Source organism: Petaurus breviceps, unplaced genomic scaffold (assembly GCF_028583685.1).
Source record: "Petaurus breviceps papuanus isolate PSGF00001 unplaced genomic scaffold, PetGlider_PUasm1.0 175, whole genome shotgun sequence".
Classification (NCBI taxonomy): domain Eukaryota; kingdom Metazoa; phylum Chordata; class Mammalia; order Diprotodontia; family Petauridae; genus Petaurus; species Petaurus breviceps.
In genome coordinates this window covers 2,493,900-2,518,216 of record NW_027185764.1, presented here as the reverse complement: position 1 = coordinate 2,518,216, position 24,317 = coordinate 2,493,900, and the positions used below count along the sequence as shown (strand labels likewise).

General features: G+C 39.5%; 1 protein-coding gene across 1 annotated transcript in view; it reads right to left on the bottom strand.

Moving 5' to 3' along the window:
- The window catches only part of RORB (RAR related orphan receptor B), a 260,668-nt gene that overhangs the window by 19,974 nt on the left and 216,377 nt on the right, over positions 1-24,317 (bottom strand). Inside the window, exons 5-9 of the mRNA XM_069084605.1 lie at positions 12,070-12,191; positions 10,192-10,324; positions 7,509-7,616; positions 3,791-3,901; positions 704-816 (exon numbers count right to left, since the gene is read on the bottom strand). Of these exons, the coding sequence (XP_068940706.1) occupies positions 704-816; positions 3,791-3,901; positions 7,509-7,616; positions 10,192-10,324; positions 12,070-12,191 (587 nt within the window). The remainder of the gene's footprint in view (positions 1-703; positions 817-3,790; positions 3,902-7,508; positions 7,617-10,191; positions 10,325-12,069; positions 12,192-24,317) is intronic.

Here is a 24,317-nt window from a genome sequence, read left to right as displayed (position 1 = left end):
GGAAGACAGCAAGTAGGCATTGAGGTCTGAGTGAAAGAACCCTGGATTGGGAATCAGAAGGCACAAATTCATCTGCAGGGATCCTGGGAATCCTTAACCCCTTTCAGCCTTGGTATCCTCATCTGTAAAATGAGGCAATAGAACTTGATGACCTCTAAGACCTCTTCTAGTTCTAACCCTATGATCACTAGGATCCTATGAGAGAATGGAACTGGATAGCCTTTCAAAGCCCTATCTAGCCCTACATCTATGATCCTACATCTTTCCTTACTTTTTTCTTCTACTGGTTAAAAATCCCCAATTCCTTTAACTGTTCTTCCCATAATATGCTTCTCAGATCCTTCAGCTTTCTGGTCATGGTCCAGTTAGTCTCTGGCTGTAAATTGATTTGCATATAGGACCATAGATTTGGTGCTGGCAGAGACTTTAGGCATCTAATTCAATAACCTCATTTAACAGAGGAAGATTAATCCCAAGGAAGGTTAAGCAATTTGCTGAAAGTCATGGAGATAGTGCTAGAAGCTAGACTTGAGTTCTAGAAGAGATCCTCTGATCCTGAAGCCAGTGTTCTTTTCATTGCCTCTAATCTCTTGTAGCTTTTAATTACTTGGGTAATTGCTGAGAATGCTCTCCTTACACCATAGTGAGCAGTTTCTTGTCGCAGGGCTCACGGTCTTAACTGTACAGTGTTCTGTGGACCTACCTTTGCCAAAGTCTCATCATCGAGGTGATTCTTCTGAATCACATGCTGAAGCGCGAAATAAATCTTCTCCTGAAGTTTCTGGACCTTCCGAGGTTCTATCAGCCAGGCTCGGTCTGACAAAGAAAAAAAAAAGGAAGTGATAAAGATGGAGACCAGAAAGAAAAAAAAAAGGCTTTGATATAATTTACCAGCAATGAAGACAAACCCCACATCTCAAGTCCCACAACAGGCCACTTGCAAAGCTGCTTCGGAAGTCAACTTTCCAAATTTGCAATAAATGACACAGGAAACCATGGTTTAATGGACAATGTGCTGGTTTCAGACCTACTTAATGTCTCTTTATTCTTAATCACACATTATATATCTCTGTCTCCTGACAGGAATCTAGCCTTGGTTTCTGTAATGCAAGGTGGAAATGAATAATCTGTCTGGGAGGAAAAAAAATGATTTGTGATAGAATAGCCTTGATACTCAGGAAGGCTCGTCCCTGCCACACACTTACGCTTTCTTATCAAGTATTGAAAGGAAGCTGTTTAATTCTTTGTATAGGATTAATATAACCTGAATCTGTGCGTTCTCTCTTTAGACCCATTTCTCTTCCTATTACTAGGCTTTGTTAGTTGTCCATGGCGGTGATGGGAAATTACAGGACTTATCTTTTGGATTCTTCATATAAAACAATGTGCTAGGAGACAGTATGGTGGACTAGCCTCACATTGGAACTGACCCATCCACAGCCTTAGGAATGTAAACTAGCTTTGCTGATGAGTCACTGTGAATCTCCAGATGCTGAATAGATACCCATGGAAAAGAACCTGGGCATAATACTCCTGAACCCAGTTCAAGTAAGGTGAGCAACTTGATTCTGTAATTCTAGAAGGGACAATGACAACTTTACCCAACAGTTAAGCAAACCCTTACGTAAGTGAACACAAAAGCCCTCAGTGACTATTGTCATTGAGTTTAAATTTAGTCGCTCTCCCTCTCCCTTCCCAGAGCTGTCTGGAATGAAACAGTCTGCCACTATTGTGGGGTAGTCTTGGGAAGGTGGAGATTGGCATGAGAGGGGGCCCACTGGGGCTCAGGCTTCTGACTAGTGGGAAGGCTACTGGTACCTGTTATTCTCCTTGTCCTGTTGAGAAGGTGGCTCCATGCCAGCATGGTCACAGTGTTAAAAGGGTGACTGGAGGGGGCTGTTGGCAGGGTTGGAAAAGTTCCATGTAAAGTTGGCAGGGCAAAATCCTGTGATATGGCAGGTGGTTAGGTGGTCTAGCAGATAGAGGACCAAACTTGGCATCAGGAAAACCTGAGTTTAAATCCTGTTTCAGATATACTAGTTGTGTGATCCCGGACAAATCACTTAACCTCTCATTTCCTCATTTGTAAAATGGGGGTGATAATATCACCTGCATGGCAAGGTTATTTTTGAGGATCAAATAAACTAATATGTACAAAGTGCTTTGCAAATCTTAAATCACTTTATAACTGTTAGTGATTATTATGGTCATATCAAACCAGGAAGAATTATTTTGGGGGAGGTGGGTGGAGGGTGGGAGGGGAATGCAGAGGAAGAGAAGGCTATGCATGGAAGATAAGCTAAATGGGAAAGCTGCTGGCTCATAGTTCACCTGGAGAAGTTCAGACAAATGTTTTCCAGGGTAGTCCTTCCTTGGCTGTAGAAAACTGGGATATTATTGACTATATACAGTCTTCTGTATCTGCAGCAGGGCAGGCCATGGTGGGAGCCAGGAATTAATTTGCTTTCTGATTTTGGTTCAAATTACCCAGGAATCAGGTGTGTGTGAGTTTGGTTAAATTATCCTTAAGAATCCGGTGTTAAGGGAGACTAGGTAGAGCAGTGAATAGAGCACTGGCTCTGGAGTCAGGAGGTCCTGAGTTCAAATCCAGCTTAATACTTACTAGCTATGTGACCTTGGGTAAGTCAACCCCAATTACACTGCCTTTCCCCTCCAAAAAGCAAAAAAAACAATCTGGTGTTAGCTGTTTATTGTCATGGACCCCTTTGATTAAAAAAAAAAAGTGTGTGTGGGGGGGGGAGTTTCTTATTCAGATGTTTCTTTTGCACAGAAGACTTAGTGAAACTTTTTCTCTCACTCACTGGTTCATAGCTTTATATTTCATCATTTGGAAAACCATATTCCACAGAAACAAGCAAATTTCATGAAAACCACCAAATGAGAAAGAGAGAGAGAGAGAGAGAGAGAGAGAGAGAGAGAGAGAGAGAGAGAGAGAGAGAGAATAAAAGAAGGAAAAATATGGAAAATTACATAGGTTGTCATTACTTATTACTTGCTGGGATAGTTAGTTGTATCTGTCAGTGTATGTAGACATTTTTAAAAGATCATCACACCTCTATGTCTTCTGAGGAACTGTGAGAATATCCAGAATACTTTCTTTACTTCAGACAAAGCCTTATAAGAGAACAGTACTGACCCTCAGAAAGATAACTGTTCTCCACCCAGAACGAAGTGCTAAAAACACATAAATACTTTATTAGAAAGAGCAAGGCCTCCAAAACAAGGCTTTCCTCAAGAAATTTTGAGACTGGTGCTCTTGGTAAGATAGTGAGTGTCACAGTGCCATCTGTTCTGGTCTAATTTCAGAAAGAAAAACAAAACAAAGCAAAACAAAATGTCTTCTAGAGCCATAGAAAAAGGTGAAAACTTGTTAGGGTGAAAGGAGGGAAGGAAGTAAAGGAAGAAAGGGAGGAAAAAAGGAAGGGAACGAAAGAAGGAATGGAGGAAGAAAAGAAAGGGAGAGAAAGAGACACAGAGAGACAGAAATAGAAAGAAAGAGACGAAAAGGAGGCAGAGCAAAGGCAGACAGAAACAGATGGAGACAGGGACAGTGATAGAGATAGAGAAGAGGAAGAAAGAGACAGCATGAATGAAAAATGGAACTGATGAACTCAATCCTTGAGACGGCTGAAGAAGAGAAGGTCTGGCTCCTCTTAAATGGATCTTGAAAGAGATTAGCAGAAGTAGAGTCATTCTTTTTTTTTACAGCAATAAGGAGAAAAGGAGAAGGTAAAGAAGAGAATGACAGTTTTCATGCAGTCCTCCCTACCTGGAGATATCAGCACAGCAGATGAGAACAAGGCAATCTCTTCCTCAGTCAGCTGCAAGGAACACAAATTCTTTGCAAAGTCAAATGCTTCATTCACCAGGTCATCAGAACCTATAAAAGGACAAGAGCAATTCATTGAATAACATGGGAACTAAATGGGACAAGAGTCAAAAAAAGCTGATCTCTATATAGTTACTTAAGGGCTTGTATCTTGGCCACCCTTATAATTATCTTTCTGAAACCCTGTCCTCAACCGAGAGGTGTAAGAATACTTACAAGATAGAGAACTCAGTCTTAGAAGTTAGGAGGTACAGCTATGTGGTGTATGAAGTTGGAAAATCCTGAGTTCAAATCCAGACTCAAGACACTTACTAGCAGGGTGACCTTTGGGCAAGTTATTTCACCTGTTTGCCTCAGTTTCCTCATCTGTGAAAGGGGGATAATAACTGTGCCTACCTCCCAGGGTTGTTATGAGGACCAAATGGGGTAATAACTTTAAAGTGCTTAGAATGGTACCTGGCACGTAGAAAGTGTTATATAAATATTAGCTATTATTTATTGTTATGAGTTCAAATATAGACATAGACACCAGCTAGGTGACCTTTGGACAAGTAACTAAACCTCTGTTTGCCTTAGTTTCATCATCTGTAAAAGGGGAGTCATAAGAGCTATCTCCCAGGGTTGATTTTAGGCTCAAAATAATATATTTCTGTAAAATGTTTAGCACAATACATGGATGGCACATAATAGGTATGACATAACTGTTAGCTATTATTATTATTAGAAGCAGCAGTCTTATGGGTCAAATTCAAGGGTCTAGAAGAGCAGAAGGCTGACTAAATCCTTTTGGAACTGAACCAGGGGAGGTGGGGCATCAGGGTGTTCTATGCCAGTGGGTCAAACTCACATAGAAACAGATCACTGCAGGCTGCACATGGTCTTAGAAAACTACCACCTATGTCATCTATGTCATGTTGCATTTTTACTTCATTGACCATTTCCCAATTTCATTTTAATTTGGTTCAGACAGAACTTGAGAGATTTACAGAAGCCCAATGGTGGAATTTGACACCAGCTCTACATCAAAGTGGAAAAATAATTGGATCATAGAATTTCAGAGTTGGATGGGAACTCAGTGGTCATCTAGGCCAACTCATAAGTCAAACGGAATTCTTGCTCCAGTAAGCCTGATGAAAGGTCAACTGGCCTCTCCTTGGAGAAGTCCAATGGGAGGTAACACACCTATTGAGGTTGTAGAAAGCTCTAATCATTAGGAAGCTTTTCTGACATAAACTGGTCTTTGTTCCTTTGCAATTTTCAACAGTTGCCTCTATTTCTGTCTGCTGGGACCATGAAGTACAGTTATAATCTCTCTTTTCTATGGCAGCCATTGAAATTCCTGAAGACAATGGATCATATGAGCCCTTCCTTAGTTTTCTCATTGCCTTTAACCAGCTCTGTAGAGGTTCGAAGCCAGTCACCATCTTGGCTGCTTTCCTTCTCCCCAGCTTTCAATGTCCCTACGAAACTGTGGTGGCCCAGAAGTGAAAGGGTTGGATTAGTTGGATTAGTTTCCAGGATTCCTTCCAGCTCTAAATCTTATGATCCTGAGGGTTTTTTATGTTCCTGCAATTAGATTTTGATCTGAGTCACTCTCTGGAAAAACTACTTGGTGGACTGGAGCTATTTTAGGATTATCCTTTAAGAAAAAAAGGAGACTGAGAAAACTAAAGGCATTGAACATAGGCAGCTAGGTGAAGGTAACAGATAGTGTACTGACTTAGAAACAGGAAGCCCTGAGTTTGAATTCTGCCTCTGAAAGTTACCAGCTGTGTGACCCCAGGGCAAGTAACTTAGCATCTTTCATCCTCATCTGTAAAATAGGTATAACAGGACCTTTTTCCACAAGAGTTTTTATGAGACTCAGAAGGGATAATATTTTGCCAACCTTAAAGCACCATATAAATGCTAGTTGTTATCATCATAGTCAATTAGCAATCCTATAGCAATCCCAAGTTAATTTTTATTTTATGAGGTTGGAAGTCTTCCACAGATGTTTGTCAAGTCTTTTTCTCCTTTCTTGAAAACCAAGCCTTGGAGAAAAAGTAGATGGACATGTATCAACTGAATGGAAGGAATAGAGCCAACTTTGACCTAGTTGCTGCCAGCTGACTAGATCAGTTAACAGCATGGGCAAGGAAAAGTGGTGTCCTGCTTTGGCATTTAAGGGCAAGATACGGAGCAGATGAAACCAAGGACCTTGGAAACTTTTCCTGGCAGCAATCCAGGTTTGCTAATGTTCTTTGATCATGTTTGGGTGTCCAAGTGGGTTGATAACAGATGATGAAGCAATTCTAATCAGACAGTGTTCCACCGGAGTAGATGTCCTTCACAGTCTTATGATCTGTAAACCAGGCTCACAGGGTCATAGCTCATCATAGGTGAAGCATATACAATTGAGGGATTTAGAGTTGGAGGAAATCTTAAAGACCATCTAGTTCAACCTTCTTATTTTATGGATAAAGGAAACTAAGAGGGAAAGGAATGGGGAAGGGAAAAGAAGGAAAAGAAAACAGAAAGGAGAAGATGGAATAGAAGGGGATAAACATTTTTATAGTACTTACCATGTGGCAGACATTATGCTAAGTGCTTTATAAATATTATCTCATTTGATCTAAGGCTCAAAAAGTTTGACGGGCTGGGTCACAGAGCTTTTAAGTAGCCAAACAGGTATTAGAACTCAGGCTCTGTGACACCAAGTTCAGGGCTTTCTATTGGACCACTGTTTCTAACTTTGGTGTTACAAAAGATCCAGCCTGTAGACCATCTTTTTCACTTATACCCCTTGCCAGGCTCAGTAAGCTTGGCCATGATTAATAAATAAAACATGGGCATGGATGATGTAATGTCTAATTTAATAGATATCCTAACCAGGTATCATTAATTCATGCCAAAAAAGTAACTTTAAGTATAGTCATCTTTTAAACATAAATGCTACCCAAGGAAGCCTGGGACCACCTGAGGACCTTGGATACATTTCAAGAACCACTGTATAAAGCAGATGCCTTCCTTCCTTCCTTCCTTTCTTCCTCCCCTCCTCCCTCCTCCCCTCCTCCCTCCTTCCTTCCTTCCTTCCTTCCTTCCCTCCTTCCCTCCTTCCCTCCTTCCTTTCTTTCTTTCTTTCTTTCTTTCTTTCTTTCTTTCTTTCTTTCTTTCTTTCTTTCTTTCTTTCTTTCTTTCTTTCTTTCTTTCTTTCTCTTTCCAGAATCAATTAGAATAAACCCTGGTCTTTCTCAGCAACCAAGTTATGGTCTGGCTCAAAGTGAGAAGTGCCTTTCAGTGCTGTCTTTTCTTTACTGTCATTCTTCGTGCCCTCTGTGATTCTTCTATTTCTCAGGTGGGAGGCCAAACTTTTCCCCATAGTTTGAAGGAATGAATAAAAAAATGCATTTAATAAACACTTGTTATGTGTCATACACTAAGATGTAAATACATATAGTAGAAGACAGTCCTTGCCCTGAAGGAACTTTACATTCTAATTGGGGAAGATCACATACATATGATGTTTAAAAATGAATTATTCATTCTTGCTCTTGCCTGAGCTGGAGCCCATGGGCACACACACCTAAGTCGATGTTTAAGGTAAGGAAGCTGGTAGTAACTAAACAGAAAAAAAAAAAAACCCAAACCTCAATGTATCCACTAAAAATAAACTTACCTAAGGCTTTGAACATTTGCATTCCTCCATATTTTCCTTCAAACAGAACAGTGTTGTTTAGTGGGTTGAAGGCACGACACATTCTCACTAAAACCACTTCCAAGCAACCTGTCCAGGTGAAGAAAAAATATAACTCCTAGGTTGTGAGTCTGAGCTACTGAAAAGATGGGAAGGTAGAAAGGGGCTGGGGTCTAGGGAGAAAGATATTGACTCCTGACTTGGACATAATGAATTTAAGAGAGGTGTCTGAAAGTCAGTTAGACTTGTGTAATTTATTTCTCCACTCAAAGTCCTTGGTCATAATCACTGTGTACAGCAAATGGTATGTGGACTTTTCCACAGAACTTATTGCTTTCACTGAGATTCCTCATCTGTCTAGTAGACCCCTTCTGGGGGTTGTGGGATCCATTAAGAAAGGATCTTCACCACTAGTAAGTTCAGATGCTTATCATGAATTGTTCTGCAAGCTTGGCCAAGGTTCTACTTCTCAATTCAGTTCGAATCAACAAAGATTCATTGTGCCTTCATGTTTCACAGATAACACACAGGAAGCACTGCAGTTTTCAGAGTCCAGCCTCTAACAGGTTCACTCTTGATCTGGTCAGACAGACCTTCAGAAGGGTTAATAATCTTGCTTTGGTCTAGTCTAGTGTTCTTAGAAAGGTTGCTGATAATGGGAGAACCAGTTCCTACAGCATTCCCTAATCACCCTTCTTTCAGGGAGAAGAGGGGGCAACTCCCTCTACATCTCTATGGGATCAGGCACAGCGTGTGCACCCTCCTAAATCCCCTCAAGCCTTGACGGGCCAGTCAAGACACACACAGATTCTCCTATGGGCCCCTCCCACTCATTGACCAGTGCCCACTTGCTTTATAGGGCAACAATTATGTCACTCCTGTTTCTCATGGCACAACCTCAGTAGGACTGCCTATCTTGTGATTCTAGGAATTACTATCTAGGATCCTTGGGGAATTATTATCTAACATCTGGAAACCAGACGTTGCCATGGCCATGGACCCTGAGAAACTGAACTCTAAGAAGGATAACAAAATCCTCCTTACATACACCCTACTACATATCTGGTCCAGGTGCTAAGTTCTAGAGACACAAAGACAAAAACAAAACCGGCCCTACTCTCAAGGAGATTACATTTTACTGAGGGGGAGGGCAGGAAAACAGAAACCATTCCCCTAGTCATTCAAAGTCCATGTGGGAAACCCTACTCATTTATAATGGAAGGAAAAAAAATAATCTTGAACTTAGTTCCTTAAGGATACTCAGAGCACTTTGAAAACCTACCTTTACTGGCTCTGGAACTTCCAGACATTTTTTTCCCTAGCCTTAGCTACACAGTGATTCAATTCAATTCAATTCAATTTAATGTAATGTAATTAAGTAGCTATATATTAAGCACCTACCATGTACTAAAATTAGATAGATAGGTGGCACAGGGGATAGAGTGCCAGGCCCAGAGTCAGGAAGATGTATCTTCCTGAGTTCAAATGTGTCCTTAGACACTTACTAGTTGTGTGACCATGGTTTGCCTCAGTTTCCTAATCCGTAAAATTAGCTGGAGAAGGAAATGGAAACCCACTCCAATATCTTTGCCAAAAATAGCCCAAATGGGGTCAGATAGGATTGAAAACAACTGCATAACAACATATGTACTGAAACAATTGTCCCTGAGGGAACTTTTTACTGGGAGGGATACATAATTTAGTAATGCAAATGCAAAATAATTTCAACAGGTAGAGTGTGCTAATAACTGGGCTAGAGTCAGAAAAGAACCAAATTGGAACTTCCATTTCTAAAGTCTCGAAGGTTTATAAAACTTTTTTTTCCTCTCAACTTAAGGAAGGCGGTAGTATAAGTGTTATTGCTCTCATTTTACAAATGGGGAAACTGAGGTTCAGAGAGGTGACCTTACTGAAGGTTATACAGCTAATGCATGACAAAACCAGACGTTAAGGGGTGCCTGGATGTCACATGATGTGGCAATAAATACATTTTGTTAAGGCTGCCTCCGAAAAACCTAGTGTTCTTTAAACTGGTGCTTTGAAAAGAAACCAATGCATTTCTGGGTCTCATGAAAGGAAGACAATTTCCCTTCCTGCTTCAGTAAAAGCATCACTGAATTCAGCACCAAGCAGACTGTTTTATCTCCCCCAGTTCCTTCCTCAGTGGTGGGATGCGTGTGGGTGGGGTATATTCGCATTTTTCCTCTTTTCTTCTCTGCCACCCCTCGCCCCAGCCCCGCACTGGCTGCAGGCTATTCTCATTAAAATGATTGGAATTGACCACAGAGGCAGGGCTCAGTTAGCCTGGATTTGTTTCCCTGAAAGCCGGTGGGTTTTTTTTTTTTTTTTACGCGCCAGCTCAGCAATTCAGCCACCTTGACACACTAATTACTTGCCGCGCCTGTCAGCCCGGGTCTCTCAGCCTCTGCAATTAATGGGTCCGCTTTCAATAAGCAGAATTGCATTTGACTTCAAAGGAGAATCGAAAGGAAGAACGGGGCATTTTTATTATAGAGAGTTCCCTATGGGAGCCGGAGGACCATGTGTGGGCGGTAAAAATGAGCCGCTTGCTGGAAAGGGGATTGATTAGGACCGACACTGCCGTAACTGCCCACCGCAGCCTAGTCTAAACTCCGCGGGCCCCCTTAGTCTTGTACATGCTCACCTGACTTCAGGAGTAGAATCTGATCATTTTGACAGAGCTCCATGAAACCTGTGATCCTCTTCGCAAACTCCACCACATATTGGATTGCGTGAGTGATTTGAACAGCACACTGTTGCCACAATGCCTCTCTGGTCTTCAAGAGGAAAAAAACACACATAAAGGGTGAAAGGAGGAACAAAGAAACTCCCTGGAGACTAGATAAGTGACACAGAATTGCTGGGTTCCTGCTTATCTGTCCCCTGGGCCCCAAGGTGGGAATTTAGAGGATCCTCTTAATAAGAGGTAGGGCGTTTGGTGGGAATGTATCAAAGGTATTGTGCTGCTCGGTTTGGACCTTAATAGACTAAAGTCATGGGAAAGTGAAAGGGACAAAAATAGGGAAAATGGCTTCCAGGACACTGAGTTTCCCAGAGTCACCTTTCCCCTTTCTTTTTTCCCTCTATCCAACAGATTCAACTTTTCTTCCTTAACTAGGGTAAAAGAAACTCTTAAGATTATGTGTAAACCAGCAGAGCTGGCCTTCTTGCTTTTGAATGACCACTATATGCTAACTACTGAAATTTCCAGGTAGGTAGAAGCTCAGCTAATATGTACAGGTAGTTAGTTAGCAATCTATCATTAACCCCTGGGGATATTTTAAGGCAGTTGAAGTTCAAGCTAGGTGATCTGATGTATAGAGCGTTGGACCTGGAATTAGGAAGTCTTTTCCTATCTCAGACCTTACCAGCTGTGTGACCATGGGTAAGTCAATTACCTCTGTTTACCTCAGTTTCCTCATCTGTAAAATGGGGTTCTTAAAACACCTACCTCCCAGGGTTTTTATGAGGACCAAATGAGATAATTATGTGCATTGCCTGGCACATAGGAAAGGCTTAATAAGTGTTTATTAAATTAAAATATATGAAAAGCATTCAAGGAAAATCAATATGGACAGAAAATTGAAATCTCTCCCTAAAACAAAACAAACAAAAGAAAAGCCCTCTAGCATTTTAAACAAACGAAAGCCACATTATTAATGTCACAACAATATAGTGGGGATAAGCCAACATAGACTTCATGGGACCATAGAATTTTTGAGCCACTGGAGATTGTAGAGATTAACTAGTCCAACCCCCTCATTTTTTAGGAGAAGGAATTGAATCTGAAAGAGTCAATTCCCCAAGGTTATACAACTTGCATGTACAATAGGGGTCAGAACCCAGGTCTCCACAAATTCTAGTCCAGGGTTCTTGATAATATTTAGTATTTTCTCTAAAATATAATCATAGAACTTTAGATCTGGAAGGGGTAAGATCACCTAAGAAAGCCCCTCAATTTTTAGAGATGAGGAAACTGAAGCTTGGAAAGGTGAAGTTTCTTGCTCAAGGTCAAGTAAAATAATCGCTCCATCAGCAATGATGGTCTGTCCTGTAAACAGTTAAGTGTGCTTTTATTCTGCTGTAAGATGTGACAAGAAAATGTTAGCATAATAGATTCAAAACTGGTAGAGACTTTAGAAGCTATCTGGTCCATGCTTTCATTTTACAGATGAGGAAACTGAGGTTCAGAGATGCAGTGACTCATGTAGCAAATGGCAAATTCCATGTTTGAACCCAGGTCCTCTGAGTCTAAAGGCTTTCCAGTAAAGTAGGCTGCTTCTGACTCCAAGACTCACTGAGTAAATTATCAATGAATATCTTAATAATGTTCTTTAGACCTCTTTCTTCTTATGCTTTCAGTGGATTAAAAGAAAATACTATTCAACTGTTCCTTCTGCCTATTCCCATTAGATCCCTTTCCCAATGTGGTAAGATGCCATTAAATTTTCTAAAGGTGGTGGCAGCAGGGAGGACAGCTACAGGAAAGAGCAGTAAGGCTCTCCACAGTTTCTCCAAATACCTTGCTCTGATACGCCTTAATTTCTTCATATGTGTGAGTCTGCCAGGCTAGCTGGTGAAGCTCCTCCATGGTGTATTGACACGTCTCCAAATGGGACTTAATGATGTTCTGTGCAATTCGATCTAGGAGAAAGAAAAATCAATTTGTAGGTTTGGGAATAAAACTGCTCTCTCCAAGGAAATCAGCTTTACAAATATTTAATGTTTGAAAGCAGTTTGGAAACACGCTATTGTGTCAGGGAGTTGTGTTTTTTTTTCTTCTTTTCCCAACTCTGTCCACCTCAAAAACTCAAGACAAATTATCCACTTGGATATTTTTCAGAAGCACTCTGTCCATTAAGAGGATGGGAGATCATACTTGGTGCCCCTTTCCTTGCATGCGTTCTGACCCAAATTATTGGGATCCTTGCTAGTTGTAAAGATTTCACATTATTATTACTGTCATTATTGCTATCAAATTAAGCTAAAACAATTGTGCCTTATGTTGTTTGGGCTAAGAATACCCTAACAGTCTTAACACTTCCTTTGAAAACATCTTAAATGAGCGTGGAAAACATGAAAAGTTTTTAAAAGCAGCAATGAGCACCGTCTGTCTTCAGTTCCTTGAAGTTCAAATTTGGCTATGGTTAGTAGGAGGCCCCCTAAAAAAATCACGATCTATCTGAGGGAATGGCTGATGGGTACTTTGGGGAAAATGCAGGAGGCAAGGAAACCAAACTCCTTTCTGACAAGGCAAGGATTTTAGGTGACATTTAGTCTTACTCTATGGAATGGAATCTAGGAGTACCCTTTTGTCCCAACCTCTTTCCTGACTGATAATTTTCTTGACTATCCTGAGATTAAGTAGTGCTGACACATGAAAGAAATATTTAGTATGTAAAAGTTTGAATCTCAACAATCCAAAATCAGCATAGAAACAAAACTTTCCCTGTAGGATACTATGAACATGTATTTGGACTAGAAGTATGATACTCAGGGCGGCCAGGTAGCGCAGCAAGTAAGAGCACCGGCTCCACTGTCGGGATGACCTGGAGATCGAATCCCGGGCTCAGACATTTAGCACCCACCCAGAAACACCTGGCCGTGTAACCTTGAGCAAGTTACTTAACCCCGATTGCTTAAAAAAAAAAAAGAAGTATGATACTCCAAACTTGGCCAGAAAACTTGACATATTAAAAGAAATGTGGAAGTCAAGAAGAAACCTCTTGGCTAATAATGGCAATCCCAGTAACATCTCCCGACTGCTTAGATCAAAACCTTGAAGATCCCCTTCACCATATGAACCAAAAGCTTCCTATTTTAATCTCTAGGATTGGGTGATTTTCTTCACTCCGAGATTCTGAGTTTCAATTTAGCCCCAAGATCAGAAGTTCCTTTTACTATTCCCTCTGGACTCCCCTTTGACTGCCTGGGAGGCCCTGAGCTTTGAAGCATGGTTCTTGACTAGAATATGCTAGTTACAGTTAGCAGTCTCTCTCCCCTCACTTTCACTGAGGATTTCTAGTTAATGTGTGTATGTGTGTGTGTTTGTGTGTGTGTGTGTGTGTGTGTGTGTATAAAAGTTTTCAGCACAAAGAGGCAAGATGTGACTCTATGAACAGAAGCAGGGGCAGGGCAAAGATCATGGGCATTATGGACATTTCCAGATTGATGTATTTTCCAATATGAGCCTTGAAATAGCAACAAAAAACAGTATAAAGTATTAGGAGAATGCTAAATAGACATGCTCTTAGTTTCTGCATTTAACATTTCTAGACTTGTATTCCTTCCTGATTTACACAATGCTTAAAAAATATCCCTACAATCATATCTCTGATGCCTTCACTGACTCCCCTTTTTACTGAAATAAATCAGGATCCATTCAGTGCTTGATCAATATTTTAATAAGAATGAGTAGTAGTGTAATGGTTCATCATTTATAAGTCTTCAGTACAGCTGAATGAAAAGGATCTAAAATACACAACACACACTCACATACACAGTGTCTTAAAAGTCTTAGCATTGTTTTCTACTTAAAATTTTAAGCTTAAAACCACATAAAACCTTTGCAGTGCCCTATGATTCTATGAAGACAAAAGGTTTTTTTTTCTGGAAAAGTACTGAAAAATTTGGAAAGAGTACTGATTTTAAAATTATAAGTTGGTATGTGGTCAGGTCTGGCCCTCAACATTTCCTAGATAGCTGTGTGACTAGGGGAAATCCTTTAATTACTTGAGCCTCATTTTCCTCATTTATAAAATGGGGTTGGACTCATTCATGGTATAATGGATGGTGAACTTGGCATCAGAAAGACCTAAATTCAAATCCTGACTCATATACTTACTAGCTGTGTGACCCTGAGCAATTTGCTTAACCTCCCTGTGCCTCAATTTTACCATCTGTCAAATGAGGGGCTGGAATACATGGGCTGCTAAGGTCTCTTCTATCTCTCAGTCTATGATCTTATGTCTCTTTTCTGGCATATTATCCTCTTTGTGGCCCCACCACTAAAAATAGTTGAATAGGAAAAGATTCTAACTAGTTCAGTCCAGTCCCTTTCCTGACATGCCACAGTGCCCTCGCTCATTGCCTCTTGGAGCCAGAGGAACTGTCAAGACTTTGTCTGGAAAAGCAGAAAAGGAAACAGTATATAAAGTCCTCTCCAGGGAGCAGCCATATGAGAAAGTCTAGATACAAAAGAGAGAAGTAAAAGGGCAAAGGATATAGAAAATTTCTGGGCAATCATGTTCCCTTGGCCGCCTTTGATTGCTGTGGGAGCTCCTTCAGGCCCACTTTGTGTCACACCCTTTAACTGCCCCGTGCTACAAACTACTGCATGCGGAAGCGTCTTAGGACAATATCATGCCAGGATAATGGGTTCTGAGGAGTTCGGCCAGGACGCTTTACTGACAGGTGGAATTGAAGCACCCTGAGAAGTGATACTCAGGAGTTACATTTGCTATTCTCCTTTGGTCAATGGATGAAGCTGCTCTCTCTTAAAGATGTAGGGGAGGGAACCTGCTGGAAGAGACATTAAGAGCTTCCCCCAGCTCAAGAGATTGGGTGTGGTGGGGGTGGGGGGGGAGGACCAGGGGGGAGAGAGAGGGAAGGATGGACTTCAAGGAAGAAGAGACCTCTCATATTGATTGGAAAGGCTGCAAACTATTGGAGGCCCTTAAAATAGTTAATTGCCAAAAAGAAGCTAAACAAAAATCTGTGAAATAGCACATTTCTCTAACTATGAGCCTATGAAAATGCTTCCTCCTTTGCAAAATGAGGGCGCTGGACTACAGAACCCCTGAGATCCCTTTTGGATTTAATCAATGATCCCAAATCCATGACTAGAAGGCTACATACAATCAGAGCTAACATTTGTGTGGCATTTGCATAATACTGTACATATTTCATTTCATTTCATCCTCAGAACAATCCTCTGTGAGCTAAGTGTTATTGTTATTATTCCCATTCTACAGATAAGGAAACTGAGAGTGAGGAAAGTTAAGTGACTTTACCCAGGGTCACATAGCTAGTAAGTATCTGAGGTAAGATTTAAGCTAAGTGCTACTAACTCTAAACCCAGCCCTTCTATCCATTGTACCACCCAGATGCCTGGTAGATAGCAGTCTAGACTTAGAATCAGGAATACCTGGGTTCAAATCCCACCTTAATGCTTAGTAGCTGGGACCCTGAGCAAGTCAACTAATCTCTCCAAGCTTCAATTTCCTCCTCTATACTTTGAAGACTTGTCATGAAAACCATGAAACCGCAGCACTTTGTTAAGTCAAATTGCTATGTAAATAAGATCCTTATATCCTAGGATAATAATGGAATCACCTATTTCCAAATGAACTGGATCTCAATCATAACAGAATGGTAGTTGTATTTTCTATCCTATCCAAAGGAAATGACTTGGAATATGCAGCCATTACAATTTAAGTTATATGGTAATTTAAAAAAATTTAAAAAAAAGATGAAAACCTTTTTTCCTGAAGGAGTTTGTAATTTAGATGAGGTATGCCCATATCTCATTGTGTAGAGATATAATATTCCTATAAATGCTAGGCAAGCAGCTAGGTTGCACAGTGGATATAATTCAAGTCCTGAAGTCAGAAAGATCTGAGTTTAAATCCAACCTTGGAAACTTATTTGCTTTATGACCCTGGGCAAGTCACTTAACCTCTGCCTCAGTTCCCTCCTCTGTAAAATGTGGATAATAATAGCACTTACCTCCCTGGGTTGTTGTGAAGATCAAATGAGATAATATTTATAAAGCACTTAGCACAGTTCCTGGCAAATAGAAAATACTACATAAATGCTAGCTATTATAATTATACTTCTCAGAGCCCCCAAGCAACTTTCTAAAGCTATACCATACAGAGAAAGTACCTGTTTTGATACTGGAAGTTCTTTACCAGAAGTGCCCTACACAAGTGATGTCAAGCTAAAATAGAAATGGGGTCCACTAAACCTTAAATGAGGAAACCATGTGGGCTTGATAGTGACTTAGTTTTAAAATTTAATATCATTTATGTTTTTATTATATTTTTATTTGGTTAAATATTTCCCAAGTACATTTTAATCTGATTTAGACCCACTTGGGAATATTGTGGACTTTAGCATTATGTTTGAGACCACCAATGGAATCAAAGGTCTCCTTCCTCACTACTACCATCACCATCACTGCTATCACCATCATTACCATCACTACTACCATCATCATTGCCCATAATAGATGACCACCCCCCCCATAATATTCTAGAAGTAAACAAAGAGCAATAAATGAATAACTTTCCTACTAAATGAATAACAGTTTGCTCAGTTAAAAAATTGTAATATTATCTGCTGATTTCTTAATTCTATGTACAAAAGGGGTTAAACCAACTTATTTTCGTGGGAAGTAAATACACTGAGAGGAAAGGTGACAATTATAGGTTTATAACTGAGGCATATAATAAATCCGCTGATTTCTTAATTCTATATACAAAAAGGGTTAAATCAGCTTATTTTCATAGGAAGTACATACAAGCAAGAGGAAAGGCGACAATTCTTTGTTTAAAACTGCAATTATATAAGAAATCTACCAGTTTCTTAATTCTATGTATGAAAAGGGTTAAATCAGCTTATTTTCATAGGAAATAAATACACTGAGAGGAAAGGTGACAGTTCTTTGTTTATAACTGCGAAGTTACAAAATGAGGACCAGCTTGCAGCTTCCAAAATAGCAAGTGACCTTCTGCATTTCTGATTTCAACCGCTCAGCTGGCTTTTCTCACTAAAAAAAGCTTATTTTAGAATTCACTGGCCCTTTTCTGCAAGTGGTGCTCTCCAAAGGCTAGAATGTCGGGGATGCATTCCTATTGAGACGGTAGCCTCATTGGAACCCCACATGCCAGTGGAGGCAGGAATGCTGAGGTCCCTTTTAAAATCACCATTCTACTTGTTATCATCATGCCTGCCAATGACCCAACTCTACCACAAGGAGAGAGAGCTGAGAATCAAAGATATACATAGCATTAGGGGGTGACGAATATGAACTCCCGGTTTCTTTTGTTTTACTTTTCTCAGGAGAAAAGATCCCAGTCTTTCCTCTTGGTGATTTGAACCACCCAGTTTTTTTTTTTTAAACCTGGAGGTATACTTCCCAAAGCACTAATACTCAGCCTCAATTAACATGATTAATGAATTTTTAATTTGCCACTTACCCTTAGGATCTAGGAAGAGTAGCTGACTGCTCAGTTCAGCTTATACCCAAAGTGGAGTTCCTTTAGGGGATTCACTTTGAATTAATGCCAGAGTACCTCCAGAGAGTTGCTCAGGGCTCATGCTAAGTATTTCCATTAGGTTTTCAGGATATCACAATCTACCTGAATCCAGGCTCTTAAGATTGTTTCTATACAACAAATCAACTAGGTAATAGGTTAAAAAAAATTCCAGATGTTCGTTTGCCCTATCTGATACCAACGTCTTTCCAATAAAACAAAGCAAAAGAACAACCCAAGCACTGACCCCAGTGTCAGGATGACCTGGGGATCAAGTCCAGGCTCAGATACTCAGCACCACACCCAGAAATAACTGGCCGTGTAACCTTGAGCAAGTTACTTAACCCCAATTGCTTAAAAAAAAAAAAAAAGAACAATCCAGCAGCTTGACTGACATTTTTTCCCACACTCAATTGACTAGTTTCCTGTAGACAAAGCCAAGGGATTCGGGATATATCTGTAAAATGGGGACAATAATAGCATCTACCTCCTACTGTTGCTGTGCGGATAAATAAGATAATAAATGCAAAGTGTCTAAGCCCAGTGTCTGGTGTGTAGTAAGTACTATATAAATGTTAGCTATTATTAATGATCACTACCACCACAACCATCATCATCATCATTGTTATTTTTAAGCTTTCTTTTAAGATTTGCTGTTTCTAAGATGAAAGTATCAGCGCTGTTCAAATAAAAGACAGATGTCCACCACTGCTACATTACTGCAAGGGAACATAGGCTCAGAACTGGAAGGGACTTTAAAGGTAATTTCTAGGCCACATCTCTCATTTTACATAAGAGGAAACTGAGGCCCAGAGAACATAAGCAATATATGGAATTAGGCCCATAGGCTATCTATCCCAGTATTCAGTTTCTGACAGTATTTACAAGGGACATTTTTGCAGGATGATATGCCCTGTGTGATGCTAGCCTTAAAAGCACAGATATAAGGGCAGCTAGGTGGAACAGTAAATAGAGCAGCAGCCCTGGAGTCAGGAGGAACTGAGTTCAAATCCGGCCTGAGATACTTAACACAAAAACTAGTTGTGTGACCTTGGGCAAGTCACTTAACCCCAATTGCTCTACCTTCCTCTCTACAAAAAGCAAATAAATAAATAAAATAAAATAAAAGCACAGATATAAATGGCAGAAAAACTCAGAAGTCCAAAAGAAAGTAAAAAACAAAACAAAACGAAAGGGAGGTTTTGATGAACTATTTGAAAGCATGAAATTATGTCCAAGATCTGTCCTGATTTTTCTTCTTTTCCTAAGGACAATTTATCTGATTTCCCCTTTGGAGAAATCTGTGTACAGCAGTGCTGCCTCAGTTGTGACAGAGGAGGACAAATATTCCCCCTTTCTGTCCCATCCCCCTCTCTTTCCTCTTCACACATACATGTGACAAATATCTTGCTTGAGCTTTAAGAAGGTCTAGCTTCTTACTTGCAGGTAAGAAAATTGAACAACAACAAAAATAATCATCTTATGGACACAGAGGGAAGCTAGGGGGTGTAGCATAGGGCATAGAGTGCTACACCTGGGTTAGGAAGATCTGAGTTAAAATCCAGCCTCATACACTTTCTAGTTGTGTGACCTTAGGTAAGTCATTTAACCCTGTTTGCCTCAGTTTCCTCATCTATAAAATGAGCTGGAAAAGGAAATGACAAACTACTCCAGTATCTTTGCCAAGAAAACCCCAGATGGGATCACCAAGAATCAGACACGACTGAAAATGACAGAACAAAAACAAAAATGGATGTGAAAACTGAAATAGAGGAATGAAATGAATTGCCCAAGGTCACACAGGTAGCTAATGATGAACCAAGATTTGAAGCTAGGTACTCCAAATTCAAACATGTGCTCTTTCTGTTGTTCTGTGCCTAGTCAATGCCCCCTGCTTAACCTGGTGATATTAATCATCATGTACTTTGGGTTTTGTAAGAGAAAAGTGTTCTACGAATAGTCACATTATTATGAATATGATTTTTATTTTACAAAAGAGCAATAAGCATGTAGCACCATAGCAATTATGATAAAAACAAAGGAAAGGGCACTCAAAATGAATAAAAACTAAGACCAACATAAAGAAAAATAGACAGGAGATATATGTTAATCAGCACGTTTAGGAAAGCGCATTTCTGTAGTGTTTGAATACCCAAGTTAGAGTCATTCTGGGCTAGAGAATGGAACTGTGAAATAAGATAAAAAGATCAAATGAGCAATTCACATGTTCAATAGGATGTCATAGGAAAGTAAAGAAAAAGCAGAAGTGACACAAAACAAATTGGGTATTTAAGTTGCTGCCCTCTTCATATTTTAAAGTGGGAAAGGAAGTTTTAGAACAAAGACAATTTTGTTTTAGTGTGTGTGTGTGTGTGTGTGTGTGTGTGTGTACACAATACTTTTGAAAAATTGCAGACCCCTCTCTTGAAAATACTTCAACAACAACAAAAAGATGCCTTCTGTAAGGTAAATGTTAGTGTTTAAAGTCAATTTTCAGAAGAAAATGTCTTTTAAAAAACAATAGGAAAAGTTTAATATATTTGAATGTTGTTTTTTGAACAATATTAGGAAAAGGAAGGAAGAAGGTGATGAGGAAAAGGGAGAGAGAAAAAGAAAAGGAAGACATAAAAAAAGGCTTTTTGTCAACTTCTCTTGTGTAAGTCTTTGAGCCAGTCACTTAACCTCTTAGTGTCTTGCTTTCTCTGGGCCTGCCCAACAGCCTAGGGAAGTATTTAATTGCAGGGACATTTTATAAAAAAAAAATACTATATTAAGCTTGGTAAGTTCAGATTGAGGGGCATCATGAGAATTTCTCTTCATTTTAATTCAGGATACTTTTTGTTTCAATTCATCTGGGAGAATTTCTACAGAATCACATGGGATGAGAGCTTAATTGACAATCTTAAAAACACATACAAAACCCTCCAACAAAGACCAGGGTCCCATAAAGTCTACTCTTACTCCAGTAAAAAAAAAACAGTAGGGGGAAAACACTGCCCTACCAAATCACACAAAGGACAATTAGTGGACTTTGACTTTGGACACAAATGGTCAAAACCTAATTATGGGATTTGCCCATGGCCATCATTAATAATGATTTTTACTGTTTGGATTTTGTTTGACATGTCAATTGACTGAGTCATTTAAATAGAAGTCAATCCCCTTATGGAGATTTATTCAATGGACTTCTGACATCCATTTCAGGGGACATTCTTTGGAGGCCATTTCTATATTTTCAAGTGGTTAAGTCAAGTAATTAAAAACAATAACTTGATTACTTTCAATTATGTAAATATGCTTAGGTGATTAAAAAGAAAAACAAATATATCATCATTGTTTTGAGAATGGTCCTGTACTAAGGTAGAATAATGTCATTTTAAAGCTGACCTTAGATGTTCTCTAGTCCAGAAATTCTTAACCTAGGTCTGTAAAATTTTTAAAATATGGATAATTATAATAATATAACCATAATTACACGTATAACTAGTTCACTATAGTTTTAATAAGGATAGCTATAGTTCACTAAAATTTCCTTGTAATTCTTGTGTCTTTTATTTTTTACATTTAAAAATATTATTTTGAGAAGAGGTCCATAGACTTCATCATGCATGGGTTCATGACCAGAAAAAGGTTAAGAACCTCTGATCTAATTTAATCCACTCCTTTGATAGAGGAATGGATTTCCCTTACTCCAAGATTCCTCAGTGTCCTACTCTCTCAAAGGAAAAAAAAAAAGACAGAGTTGAGAACTAAGTGCTGGTTTCCTAAATAATCCTTTAGATAGGATACAGATCTAAGCAATAGCTACTTTCTCCTCACTATAGGAGTTATATTTAATTATATTATTGTATAGCAGATACATAGCAGTCTAAATGGAGACAACATATACAAAATGTTTTGTAAGATAGCTGAATGGCACAGTATATAGAGGGCTGGACCTGGAGTTGAGAAGACTTCAGATCAAACCTAGCCTCAGATGCTTCACACAGATCACTATCTGGGTGATCCTGGGTAAGTCATTTAATTTCCTTCAGGCTCAGTTTTCTCATCAGTAAAATGGGTATAATAAGAGCACCTACCTCCCAGAGTTATCATGAGGATAAAGTGAAGTGATCTTTGCAAAGTGCTTTGCAAACCACAAAGGTCTATATAAACACTAGCTATTATTATTATTATTATTATTATTATTTTAAAGTAAACAGGGTTAAGTAACTTGTTCAAGGTTACAGGGCCAGTTATTTCTGGGTGTGGTGCTAAGTGTCAAAGTCAGATTTGATCCCTGGTCATCCCGACACTGGAGCCAGTGGTCTTACTCGCTGTGCTACCTGGCCGCCCCTAGCTATTATTTTTTAATAAACCCTAAATACTATCCAATAATAATCGTGGTAAAAGGCAACTGACTTTTATGTAGCAATTTAAAGTTTGTAAAGTATTTTACATATTTTGTCTCATTTTAGGCTTACAACAACCCTGTGAGGTAGGTGCTTTTTTCATCACCATTTTATAGGTGAGGAAATTGAGGCTTACGCATTTGCCTGTGCTAGTAAGCCATACCTAGTAAGCATCATTCTTTGTAAGTCCAGCATTCCATCCACTTTGCATAGAAGTGAGCTATCACTGCTGTTTGGGAACAACACTTGTCTTTCTTGCACTATCATGTCAATATTGAATTAATTGTTAGGCAGCATGAGGTGTTTATGCACTTTAGTAAATTGCAGTGCTAATTGATCTCATAGTGACATGGGTCTTCATGTGGATCAGTTAGTATTCCTCTGTTCTGCAGTCCTACATGAATGAAAAATCATTTATTAAGCACTTACCATCTGCCAAACACTGGGCTAAATATTGGAGACACAGAACCAAAATGGAAACTGTCTTTACCCTCAAGGAGTTTACATTTTACTAGAGGAGACAACATGTGGGGGGAATGGTGGAGAGTAAATAGGTTCTTGCAAATCCATCCACACTACCGCAAAAACAATTCAAAGCCCTCACCCTATTGGTGGTGGGTCACTACCATGATTTCATGAATGAAGGAGCTATTATGATAGTGTAAGTGCAGTGGGATGCCTGAAAATTATTAAATGCTGAGGATCTGACATCTTTAAGGGCTGCCCTAATTTCCCTGGCTATTGAAAGTGGGAGCTGCCTGGTGGGAGCTGTTTCTGTAGTCACCACATATTCATCACTCCCCTGCTTCATCTTAGTTAGCTACAGGCAGAAACTGATGAAATTTCCTTTTCTTCTCCCTTGATGCAAAATCTTTCATATCTGACAGGACTATTTTTTTTAAGTTGAGTGTAAAAAAGGAAAATTCCGATCTGCAAGGAGCCCCTAATAATTTCTTTATGTTTTCGTTGATAAGTGGTTACTGTATCCTCAGGTAGACTTTGAATTTGGGGTTAAAAATCAATTTGATCTTCTGTCTCCAGGGTAACTTCACTTGAAGCAGATCAATTTTACACAATTTCTGCCTTAAATTAAAAAAAAAAAAGGTTCTTTAGGACATTTGTTTAATCTAGTAAATCCCAGGGCATGAGGAAAGTTCATTATCTCATTTAATACTGTTTGAAATCCATTATGGACATACACACATATACGTACATATTTGTACATTATATACATATAAACACATACATGTATGTTATTGCTTGTAAAAAATTGCTAGGATTGTCCTGATATTGTAGTAGTAGCACTCTTTCCATTGCTGTTGCTCAAACAAGATATTCCCAAGTTAGGGCACTTTCCCTGGCTGTCCACCCAAGACTGGAATGATCTCCCTCCTCATCTCAGCTTCTTGGACTCCTTCATGTCTCAGCTAAAACCCTATGTTCTATAGGAAGCCTTTCTAGAACCCCCTTAATTCTAATGCTTTCCATCTCTTGTTTATTTCCAATTTATTCTGCATAGAGTTTGTTTGTATAGAGTTGTTTTCCTGCTGTCTCCCCTATCAGATTATAAGGTCCTAAAGTTTTCCTTAAAGCTGTCTTTTTTTTTTTTTTTGAGAGGGGAAGGCAGGGCAATTGGGATTAATGACTTGCCCAAAGTCACATGGCTAGTAGGTGTTAAGTGTCTGAGGCTGGATTTGAACTCAGGTCCTCCTGACTCCAGGGCTGGTGCTCTATTCACTGCGCCACCTGGCCTCCCCTTAAAGCTGTTTTTTGTCAATATTTGTATCCTCAGTGTTTAGCACAGTGCCTGGTATATAGTAGTTGCTTAATAAATGCTTATTGACTGACTGAACACCACCAGCCAAGGTAGTGGGGTTGATAAGGAAGAGACTACTGTCAGAAATGCCTGGGGCTTGTGCTAGCCCCCTTAGAGTGAATTCTTTCATAAAGTATCTTCCCTTCAGGGCATGATACAACAAAGAAAGTTGAATTACCCTCTTCCCTAGCTAACTAAGAAGTGTTCTCCAATTTATTATTCCCTGAAAAGACCTTTGGCAGATCCCACTCAATTTGAGCCCTGTTAACTATGAACAACAGGGTACAAAGGAAATACATAATGA